Genomic DNA, 12,275 nt, shown 5'->3' on the forward strand with positions numbered 1-12,275 from the left:
ATATCATATTCCAGCATTCGCTTATTTCAAATGGCTTCGTAAATCAGACACGTTAATAAAACTATAATGCTTAATTATATAAGCATGTCTGCAATTTTTCTTCTGTTACCAATCCTAAATGAACAATATGTGTCTAAATGCACACAGACCTCGCGATTTCATTAAACTGGTTTATTTAAGCCTTTATTTAAGCCTGGTTATATGTATATAGGGGCGGTCGGGTAGCCTAGTGGTTAAACCTTTTTGCTCGTCACGCCGAAGACCCGGGTTCGATTCCCGACATGGGTACAATGTGTGAAGCCCATTTCTGGTGTCCCCCGCCGTGATATTGCTTGAATATTGCGTAAAACGGCCTAAAACCATACTCATTCACTCACTTATATATAATTATCGATAAACGGAGATATGGCTTTCGATTTGTATGTACCAGTTCCTGTTATTTGATTCTGAATGTATTAGACATCGTCATAGAGTTATGTTAAAGACTGGAAGACCTAAAGGTGTACGTGGGGTAAATACGCCATAAAGGAATTCCCCTTCTGCACATTTCAGGAATTCTCGATTGAAATTTTCTAGCAGAACAAACCGATTATTGGGTGAACATTGTACTACTTCCCTGTGATTTCAATACACAAGTCCACACACCGTTTGTGAAATGAGTGAACGATGCCTACCTTTAAATTTGACTGTACAGTCGCACCAATACGGGTGAAAAGGGGTATCGAAATCTACCCGTTACACACATCAAACGCAATTTGGTTTTTCAATAATTACATTGCGGATATCGCTCCATGTTCAAAGGCTTACTAAAGTTGCAAGTACAGCAACTAGACACATGTCCACAGTGAATGACAGTCTGCTCCCACTGGTGTGACATCTGTAGACAACGTTCTCAGTTGTTGCTGAAACAGAAGAGTCAGGCATATTGAGTCTGCTTGAGACATTATTATTATGCATGTATTCAACGAACATTGTCACGGTGTAAACATAAGTTGTACGTAGTATTTGCAGGTTTTGAGAAGGCTTTTGGTTTATCGTTTTACGAGAAAGGGGGGGGGGAGAGAGACGGGGAGAGAGAGAGGGGGAGAGAGGGAGAGAGGAGAGAGAGGGGGAGAGGGAGAGAGGGGGGAGAAAGAGAGGGTGAGAGAGAGAGAGAGACAGAGAGAGAGACAGAGACAGAGAGACAGAGAGACAGACAAACGGCACCTACTGCCAGAGTCTGTAGATGTTTCCTCCTTCTTGTTGATCAGTGGCACGAGACTGTTCCAGAAAACACACTGCTGCTTTCTCATGCCCTGGTCTGTGGATTGTCCAGACTCAGAGAAGACAAGGAAGCGTTCATCCATCGTGTTGTATCCAGGCCATTGGAAGCTGGGTGTTACCGGCAGGTTGGGGTTGCTGTCAAATAAAGTGCCTCCCGTTTAACATCATAACAATTGTCCACTTGCTGGGTTGAGTTTTAATTGAGCAGGAAAAAACTGATTGATCCAAACTGAATTATTCACAGGCCGCCGCCATGTAGCTTGAAAAATGCTGCGTATGGCGTTAAACAACAAACTGATTGGTCCAAACTGAATTATTCACAGACCGCCGACCATGTAGCTTGAATACTGCTGAGTTTGGCGTTAAACAACAAACTGATTTTTCCAAACTGAATTATTCACAGGCCGCTGCCATGTAGCTTGCATACTGCTGAGTGTGGCGTTAAACAACAAACTGATTGGTCCAAACTGAATTATTCACAGGCCGCCGACATGTAGCTTAAATACTGCTGATTGTTGCGTTAAACAACAAAGTGATTGGTCCAAACTGAATTATTCACAGGCCGCTGCCATGTAGCTTGCATACTGCTGAGTGTGGCGTTAAACAACAAACTGATTGGTCCAAACTGAATTATTCACAGACCGCCGACATGTAGCTTGAATACTACTGAGTGTGGCGTTAAACAACAAACTGATTGGTCCAAACTGAATTATTCACAGGCCGCCGCCATGTAGCTTGAATAATGCTGCGTTTGGCGTTAAACAACAAACAAATTGGTCCAAACTGAATTATTCACAGGTCGCCGCCATGTAGCTTGAATAGTGCTGCGTTTGGCGTTAAACAACAAACTGACTGGTCCAAACTGAATTATTCACAGGCCGCCGCCATGTAGCTTGAATACTGCTGCGTTTGGCGTTAAACAACAAACAAATTGGTCCAAACTGAATTATTCACAGGCCGCCGCCATGTAGCTTGAATACTGCTGAGTGCTGCGTTTGGCGTTAAACAACAAACTGATTTTTCCAAACTGAATTATTCCCAGGCTGCCGCCATGTAGCTTGAATACTGCTGATTGTGGCGTTAAACAACAAACTGATTGGTCCAAACTGAATTATTCACAGGCCGCCGCCATGTAGCTTCAATACTGCTGAGTGCGGCGTTAAACAACAATCAGATAATCACTAAATGGCACAGAGTTTCGTTGTGCATTTATCTAGTTCCTGTTTACAGACGCACGGCTAAATCATTGCCATGTATACAACAACATTCGTCCTTTTGTATCTATGCGACGACGTACTTACCCTGTTTTAGCAAAGTTTGTCCAGTATGTCATGGCATTCCGACTTGTTGACTTATCTCCCTCAGTTGCAGGAATGGCACCTCCGATAGGGTGCCCAAATACCATCTCGATCTCATACGAATGAGGCACTCCCATCCATAGCGGTAGTTGTAACGAGGAGAGCCGGTAGTTGAAGGAATACAAGTATGCGTTTTGTTTGACAGAATAAGAGGCCGCAAGTTTGACAGCTGGACATACGAAATAGCTGTCTCCAACCACGTTACAGGCAGTGTCCACGTAGTCTGGATGTAGTGATGGGACCTGTACTTCAGCATATTGAGCCATAACTGCTTTGACCATGGTTGATGATTGACCATTGAATGCCGCAATCGCTTTAACAGTTGTTAGGAACTGTGTTTTATTGACATTTATTTGACTTGCAAATACTGGAAATAACGTTGGCATAATTGCTGGGAGGAATAGACTGCCTTCATTTTCGTTGACTCCCAAGAGAATTTCCGTTTGTTTCATTTGCCCTTTCTCCACGAGAGATGATGGAGAGTCTGGTAAGAAATAACCATCCACGACAGGAATGAATGCACCACCAACGAGAGCCTGATATTGTAATATCGTTTCTGAAGGCAGGTCTTTGATACATTGGAAAATGTCAGCATCGGATTTTCCAGAACAGCTCGACAGCTCTGCAAGTCTTCTGGTGCTTCTGATAGCCTTTGATGGTTCCATCGATACCCATGTTGCATATGGGGACCCACTTTCAAGAATGGCCCGCGTGAAGAAGTCGCGTGATATGGGCGATAACAAATGAAGCCCAATCGATGCTGCCCCCGCGCTTTCTCCAAACAAGGTGATCATGCTTGCATCCCCGCCAAATCTTTCAACATTGTTCTGTATCCACCGCAGGGCAAGAGCCTGGTCCATGAGACCTTGGTTACCAGGAAACGTGTCAGGTCCAAGATATAAGAAGCCATGAGCACCCAGGCGATAGTTCATGGACATCACGATGACGTTGTTTTCAGCAGCAAGATACTGACCATTATACAAAGGCCTGTTAATAGATCCAGTCACAAACCCTCCGCCATAGATCCATACCATGGTTGCGAGTTTCTCATTCGATGTGACATTAGCTGGCGCCCATACATTGATGTAGAGACAATCCTCACTGAAGAGGGGTGGAATTGCTCTCCAAGGCATTCCGTTTGCAGGTTTAGCTGTTTGATGACACGATGGTTTCATTGAAAGTGCGTCCTTGACCTCTGGTCGCCAAGGGTCAATTGGTTGTGGGTGCTTGAACCTAAGATCACCTATGGGGGGTTTAGCATAAGGAATGCCATAGTACGTGTCGATGGACTTGCCAAGGACGGAAGCTCTCAGACCAACAACTTTGCCATGCGTGGTGTCGACTTCCTGTCCAGACGCTCTCTGTGCTGTTGTGAAGAGGCAGGAGACCAGTGTGCACAGCAGTATCTGCGTCATGGTTTGTCTGTAAAATATGTAAAATATAATCATTATCAAGTCATGTGTAGGGTCGAGATGAGCGAGTGAGTGGTTGAGCTTCAATAACACTGAACCGAATTTAAATGGGTCTTAAAGATTGTGTAACTTTGAGAGTCGTGAACAGTATTTCAGTTAAATCACCTTGTCAGCTTGAAAGAAAAACATCATGCAGTTCTGATGTGGCATGAGTTTACCCTAGACTTAATGCATGTCTGATTGAGCGAGTAACGCTTTATGGTAATAATGAATTATATCTATATTTTAAGGAATTTGAAGGTGACCAAGGAAGGGTTTCGCTAAGGGTATAAGTGATTTATGTTGTTAATGCCTTGCTTTAACCCTTATTGTCCAGGAATCACTTCCAGGTTTACTGTTGAAAGCTCGTCGGGTTGAACACTAACTGATGGGTGAAATTTCGGCTGATAGATTTGTTGTTTGTGTTGTTTTTGTTGTTGTTATTTTGGGCATTGGTGGGTTGATTGTGCGTTTTCGGGATGTCTGTATTGCCTTCAGATTGGCTGACAATTAAATCGTTTATCATGGAAGTGAAACTTTGAAGTTGTCAGTTGGCTTCATGATGTCAATTTCTGGTTTTCCTGGCTCATATTCGATTATTGGCGGGTCGTGGAGGCATAGTTGGGCTAATGCTGACTTCGGCGTACTACATGCAATTGCTAACTCAAACAAAAGAGGATTTCACTGAACCAAAGTACGACTGAGGGATTATCAACCAAAGTCAGTGAGACCCGTGAAGATCGAGGATAGAATAGGTCTTCAGCAACCCATGCTTGCCATAAAAGGCGACTATGACTGTCGTAAGAGGCGACTAACGGGATCGGGTGGTCAGGCTCGCTGACTTGGTGGATGGATGTCATCGATCCCAATTGCGTAGATCGATGCTCATGATGTCAATCAGTGGACTGTCTGGTCCGGACTCGATTATTTTCAGACCGCCGTCATATAGCTGGAATTTTGCTGAGTGCGGCGTTAAACAAACATACATACAAACAAAATCTTAATGGTATAATTTCTAACACCCCAGGAACTCTTGTCCATTGAAGGACACCAGAAGCATCGTTCCACGTAATTTGGATGTGCTGACGTGCAATTAGCCTAGTCAACGACCAATTTTGTCTCATTTCTCTCATGCAATTCATGAAACGCTTATACCATCTTTTAACTCCCATAACCCACATTGATCAAGCTATGAAAGTAAAGATCTCATTCAATTTTCCACACCTGTTTTAATTCGCGACGACAAAACTCGCGATACCCTTTGTTTGCAAGAAAAACGATAAATCTTACCTTGATAGACAACACAAAAAATGCAGTTATACAACCGTAGAGATGTGTGCCCTGTGTGAAACACACCCGTCCCAGTAGGTTCCAACTTGTATTTGAATAGAGGAGCCGTTGCTCTCCTTGAAAACCTTTCAACGTGATGTTTGTACAGTGATCGGTCGCTTCTCAAACAATCTGTTTGACCTGTCCGACTTTAAAGCGCTGTTAAAATTGCACGCATAGACGATTATCATAACCGTTGTCCAGAAGCTGTCGTAAGGATAATATATGGATGAACAACTTCTTTATTACAATTAGGAACGACGTTTCGGCGTAGGTTCTGAAGGGGTATCCATTGATAGAATGTCCACCTCTATATTTGTGGTATTAGATGTGGTTCAATGTTGTTGTCAGCTACACATTTTTACTGAATGACGACACGCAAGCACTGTCTATGTTCCACGAAATATATTCAAAATATAACGCTTCACTTCTCTGACTGTGCTACGTAAAGCTGTGAAACGACGGGCGACCTACTCCCGCCCCTACCCACGGGCACGGGTATGGTGCTGACAAACCTAGAAACATAATCGGCGCGAACTGGGATTCGAACCCACAATCACAGTTTTCTGGCGTTCCCAAGGGACGCAACTCTGCACAGCGAATCGCGGCGCCTAAGACGACTGGGCCACCCGAGGCCCCCTATCACATATTACTTGCTTTGTATGGTCATACACCGCGGTTAGGTCAACACTACTATAAGTAGACAGTTGGCACGACTGCACGAGTGCGTTGACATTTCAGAAGCTTTTGACATTCCGCCCAAGTCTGTTCCCAAGCGCACGTACCCGTCAATCGTTTTATCGTATACCAAGGAGAAAGGTATTTGTGTGCTAAATCCCAAACGTAACCGTAGTCACTAATACCCAACGAAGATACCAAAGGCAAAGGTGACGGCCCTTTACTTAAAGAGCATCCATGGTGGGTGGGTGGTGGTGGTGGTGGGGGTGGGGGTAGGGGTGGGTCCTCTGTGTATAATAGGCCCCAGCAACCTATGCTAGGCCAAAGAGGCAAATAACGGGATTGGGTGGGCAGGCTCGCTGACTTGGTTGATGTATGTCATCGTATCCAAAGTGCGTGGATCGATGCTCATGATATCAATCACTGGAATGTCAGGTTCAGATTCGATTATGCACCGTCCGCAACAACCGAAAAACAACCGTACAATTGCATACCACTGTTGTTTGTTTCTTGTTTTACACTACACGACGGAGGTCTGTAAATAATCGAGACTCTCCCAGACAATGCAGTGATTGATATCCTTATCATCGATCTAAGTAATTGAGATATGATGACATGAATCAAGTCAGCGGACCTGACCACCCGATCCCGTTAGTCGCCTCTTACGACATGCATGGTCGCCTTTTATGGCAAGCATGGGTTGTTGAAGACCTCTCCTCTACCCGGATCTTCAAGGGTCTACTTTTAGCAGTCCACACATATGCGTGTACTTAAAAGTAATTGTGTACGTGTCTCGCCCGAACCTTCAGTGCGTAAGAAAGCAGTAGTCACGATGTTTGCCACATGTGACCTAGTAGCTCCTTTTGTTCGCCTCGACTGAGGTAAGAAAGGAGAAAGTTTCCCTTTGAATTCGAAGTCAATAGGCGGTGTTACATGTATATTTGATTACAGATACCGATTTTATTACAACGAGATATTCAGAACGAATATAACTGCATCAACCAAGCCAGCAAGCCTGACAACCCGATCCCGTTAGTCGCCTCTCACGACAAGTATAGTCGTCTTTTACGGCAAGCATTGGTTGCTGAAGACCTATTCTAGTCTGAAGATCTTCACCGGCGTCAAACACCGTTATGTCGAAGTTGAAGGCGTAAATACATAGAGGGTATTTAATGTGTTTTCTCAAATACCACTTTTATCTCATCGAGTGAAGTGGGGAGAGTCTAATATTTTCACGAGTGACGCAGTTTGAATTTTCTATTTAGTATATACATGTTTAATTTTTATTACTTGCAATTTATATATTTTTTCGAAAACAGTGTCTTATAAATTACTATGTTTTCCCTGTCGCCCCTTTACCACCGCCGTATAAAGGGGGTTTGCGAAAAGAATATAGTTCGTGAATAAAACTAGCCCTGTTGATATATGTATGCGAAATATATTATTTCATATAGAGTATTAAGTTCCGTGGACATTTTTGTTTGTCATAATTAAACATTCCTGTTTAAAATGAAAACAGAAATCATTTTCAAACAGCGATTTTATTTTATTGGCGTAGGAATACATAAACAGTTAGTACTGTGACCATGTCGAACGAGCACTCTCCAGGCTTACAAAATCCGCCAAATTTGATCATATTTTCTCACAGATAAGTATGAAAGTTGACATAAACACATTTATAGAACCCCGAACATTTTAACTGAAACATTGTTGCTTGCTGTCATGAATTAAATTAGGAAAGTTCATTTCTCGGAAAATTCAAGCGGGCGCTTCTCGCCTCGGTGGTACGTCTCGCTGCCGCCAGTTGTGCCTAATGGCATTTTAAGAGCATGAGTATCAGAATTCTGTAAGAAATGATTTATGAGATCAATGAATTAACACCTGTGATGACTCAGAGCTCTTAATGGTAGGACACATCACGGACTTGTATAAGATTATATAGGTCCGTGGACACATGTTATAAGGGGCAGAATAATATGGGTAAATCTCTTATTTCAAAGTATGATGACTGGTATGTATATTGCAACTGAGTAACTGTGTGCTTAATAGATGCATGGTAGATGTTCATTTAGCCTATTTCGAAAAAGATATTATGAATTTAAATATTCAGATGCAACTTTAATTTTGATATAAAAATTAACATTTAAAATCAGTTATTTTATTATTTTGAACGTTATTTCTTCTTAAAATACTTGTAAAGGAACGGATGTACACTTACTAGATCATTGGTAAAGGCCTGTCAAAGATGTCTGCGTGCTGCAAATGTTGGCGTATGACTAATTTTATTAAATTGAAGTCCATGGTAGTATTTGTTGTGATTTGAATGCTTGAATTGTTGTGGGAAATAACACAAAGACTGATAAATAAAATGAGTTTGCATTATTTCATCGATGCAATATGTTAGCCCAGACTGACGTAGAAAAAACCGTGTCAATATACCATTTTTCATGACGTTTTTCACGCTATATTCCATAGTGACAATTCGTCTTGTAGTTGAAGGCTCAACAAATGTTGATATTATAAACTAATAATCACTACAAAATATGTGCTAGTTAAAAGTATTCAGTTGTAAACGACCGTTTTTGAACGAAGGTGCAACAGGATAACTCTTAAGCTTGGCTCCGTCTCTACATGTCAGTAGTTGTCGTAGCGCGCATTGATCCGGGAACCAGACCGGAAGCGACAGTTTGGACCGTCGCTTACATCATTTCAAAAGGAGAGTTTGCCCTTTGGAACAAAAAGATCGCCCATTGCACATATATAGCGACGTGCATGCACGTGTGTGTGTGTACGTGTGGCTGCTTGTACTAGTCCGGACTGATGTCGATTTATAGTGCTGGCACACTGAGATACCATGCCACAGATTAACATGATTACTCCACTCAGACACAGTATACTGACTCCGAGCCGACAAGTCCTTGTTTTAGCCCCTTAATGCCGAGCGCCAGACAGGGTAACAACAAGTACCATCTTTTAACGTCTTTTGGTATGACGCGGCCGGGGATCGAACGCCGGACCTTCCGCTCTACCACTAGACCACGGAGCTGGTGGGGGACTGAGGACCGATCCCGTTTTGTAATGCTCAGGGTATACAAAACCAGATATTGTTGAATCACCATGTACAGACAAAATTCCAATGATGAAAATGTGCGTTGCTCAGGGATCGCCGGGGCGGTCGGGTAGCTTTGTGGTCATGCCGAGGTCCCGGGTTCGATTCCTGACATGGGTAAAATGTGTGAAGCCCATTTCTGATATCTGTAGTGATGTATCTCGCCTAGCTTGAGGTGTTACAGGGTGACGGGGCGGTCGGGTAGCCTAGTGGTTAAAGCGTTAGCTAATATAGCTCGTCACGCAGAAGACCCGGGTTCGATTCCCGACATGGGTAAAATGTGTGAAGCCAATTTCTGGTGTCCCCCGGCGTGATATTGCTGGAATATTGCTAGAAGCGGGGTAAAACCAAATTCACTCACTCATTCAGGGATCACCACAGGCAATCGTTGATAGCTAGTGATAACCCATTCTGTCCAGGAATGCCAATAATGCGACAACGTCCTGACATCACCACGTGCGATATTGCATGAAGTACCGGGTCGACACTGTTGTTGCACAACAGACAAACGGTCTATGGTTTCAGCTTTAATAAGTACTCTTTATACGCTGGTATTACTGACGGTTAACAACGATGTGGCAGAGACTGTGAGAGAGGCTATGGGCAGTTTCAGGCGTGACGAAGTGTGACTAGAGCTGGTCTTCTGCCACTCAGTAATAGGGCTATAAGTGATACCCAAGTTCTCAGAGTGTCACAACAAGCATCCATCTTAGTAAACTGACAACACTGTCCCCCCCCCCCCCCCCCCCCCCCACCCCCCACCCTTATTGGGTTATTAGTGATACCCAAGTTCTTAGAGTGTCACGACAAGCATCCAGCTTAATAAACTGTCAACTCTGCCAGTAAGTAATTGGGCTATTAGTGATACCCAAGTTCTCAGAGTGTCACAACAAGCATCCATCTTTATAAACTGGCAACTCTGCCAGTCAGTAAAAAGCCGCACTTACACCAGAATCAATCCTAAATCCACAAAATAAATTAGAAAAATTTAAAGCCTTAGGCATATACCTAATCAAAACAGGACTAATTAGTCGCATTTAAACCCAAATAAAATATTAAAACCAAAACTACCTAATGTAACAACCACCCAACACACACAGCTCCCTTAGTTCGTCCTCCACCCACTCTTGGCATTCATTCCAAATCTCAAAATTTCAAAATTACTATATAAGCATCCCCTAAAGCCCCCCTCCTGGGTTGCACAAACTCACTTTTCCCCCTTTTCGGAAACACATTAAATGGCCTGGCCGGGCCCGTGTGCGACATACGCTTGCAGTCGGAAAGTGCACGTTAAATCTCCAATATAAGTAAGAAAGTAAGTCAGTAATTGGGCTATCAGCGATACCCAAGTTCTCAGTTCAATAAGTTGGAAACTCATGGTCAGCAACTGTCCGATCTATGACCATCACCTGGTCATTTACACAAGAACGCATGGAGGATGTCTCCTTTCCTATTACCATGGGTCAATAACTGTTTCTTCTGATGATCACAATAAGTCCATCTGCCTACACAGCCTTTGGCCACACCGGATAGTGTTACACTGTCCATGACATTCCAACATGTGTTTGTATAGCTGTAACATGTAAGCCAAACTACTCAACTTTACTAATCGTACCGACAAAAACACCAACTGAAACTGGTATCATAGTTTATTTGCTGCCAAATCATTGATCCAGGACATCCAATACATGACGACATTTGCTGTAATTTATCAATGTAAGAGTTAGTGACATATTATCATATTCCAGCATTCCCTTATTTCAAATGGCTACATGAATCAGACACGTTAATAAAACTATAACGCTTAATTATAGAAGCATGTTTGCAATTTTTCTTCTGTTACCAATCCTAAATGAACAATATGTGTCTTAATGCACACAGACCTCGCCATTTCATTAAACTGGTTTATTTAAGCCTTATGCTGGTTATATATAATTAGGGGCTGTCGGGTAGCCTAGTGGTTAAAGCGTTCGCTCGTCACGCAGAAGATCCGGGTTCGATTCCCGACATGGGTACAATGTGTGAAGCCCATTTCTGGTGTCCCCCGCCGTGATATTGCTGGAATATTGCTCAAAGCGACGTAAAAACATACTCACTCACTTATATAATTATAATTATCGATAAACGGAGATGTGGCTTTCGATTCGTGTGTACCGGTTCCTGTTATTTGATTCTGAATGTATTAGAGATCGTCATAGAGTTAGGCTAAAAACAACGTTTACTTGTATTCCTTCAATCATAGGATCTCCTCGTTACCACTGCCGCCGTGGGTGGGAGTCCCTCATTCGTTTGAGATCGAGATGGTGTTTGGGCATCCTCTTGGCAATGCCTTTATTGCATCGGAGGCGGAGAAGTCAACATGTCGCAGTATGATGACATATTGGACGAACTTTGCTAAAACTGGGTAAGTACTTCTTGTAGATATGACAGGACGACTGATGTTGTATATTTGGCAGTGAGTTATCGGATGCGCCTGTAAACTGAGACTCACATGTATGCCATTTGGTGACTGTCTGTTTGTGTAGGGCCACAAGCTTGGCGTCAGCCTGTAAATAATTAAGTTTAGGAGCGGTTGGGTAGCCTAGTGGTTAAAGCGTTCGCTCGTCACGCCGTAGATCTGGGCTCGATTCCCGACATGGGTACAATGTGTGAAGCCCATTTCTGGTGTCCCCCGCCGTGATATTGCTGGAATATTGCTCAAAGCGACGTAAAAACATACTCACTCACTTATATAATTATAATTATCGATAAACGGAGATGTGGCTTTCGATTCGTGTGTACCGGTTCCTGTTATTTGATTCTGAATGTATTAGAGATCGTCATAGAGTTAGGCTAAAGACTGGAAGACCTAAATGGGCACGTGGAGTAAATAAGTCATAAAGGAATCCCCTTCTGCACATTTCAGGAATTCTCGATTGACATTTTCTAGTAGAACAAACCAATTATTGCGTGAACATTGTACTACTTCCCTGTGATTTGGTTACACAAGTCCACATACCGTTTGTGATATGAGTGGACGATGCCTACCTTTAAGTTTGACTGTACAGTCGCACCGATCGAAATCTACCCACCTCAAACGCAATTTGT

General features: G+C 43.0%; 1 protein-coding gene across 1 annotated transcript; it reads right to left on the reverse strand.

The window, feature by feature from the left end:
* Positions 1 to 795: 795 nt before the first annotated feature.
* On the reverse strand, positions 796 to 4,036 carry LOC139460680 (acetylcholinesterase-like). Its single transcript, XM_071242159.1, has 3 exons — positions 2,565 to 4,036; positions 1,211 to 1,398; positions 796 to 902 (listed from the first exon to the last, which is right to left on the reverse strand). The coding sequence occupies exons 1-3, from the start codon at positions 4,034 to 4,036 to the stop codon at positions 796 to 798; spliced, it is 1,767 nt and encodes a 588-aa protein (XP_071098260.1).
* Positions 4,037 to 12,275: the final 8,239 nt, after the last annotated feature.

The sequence above is a fragment of the Haliotis cracherodii genome, unplaced genomic scaffold (assembly GCF_022045235.1).
Source record: "Haliotis cracherodii isolate W230 unplaced genomic scaffold, xgHalCrac1.p SCAF_14, whole genome shotgun sequence".
Lineage (NCBI taxonomy): Eukaryota > Metazoa > Mollusca > Gastropoda > Lepetellida > Haliotidae > Haliotis > Haliotis cracherodii.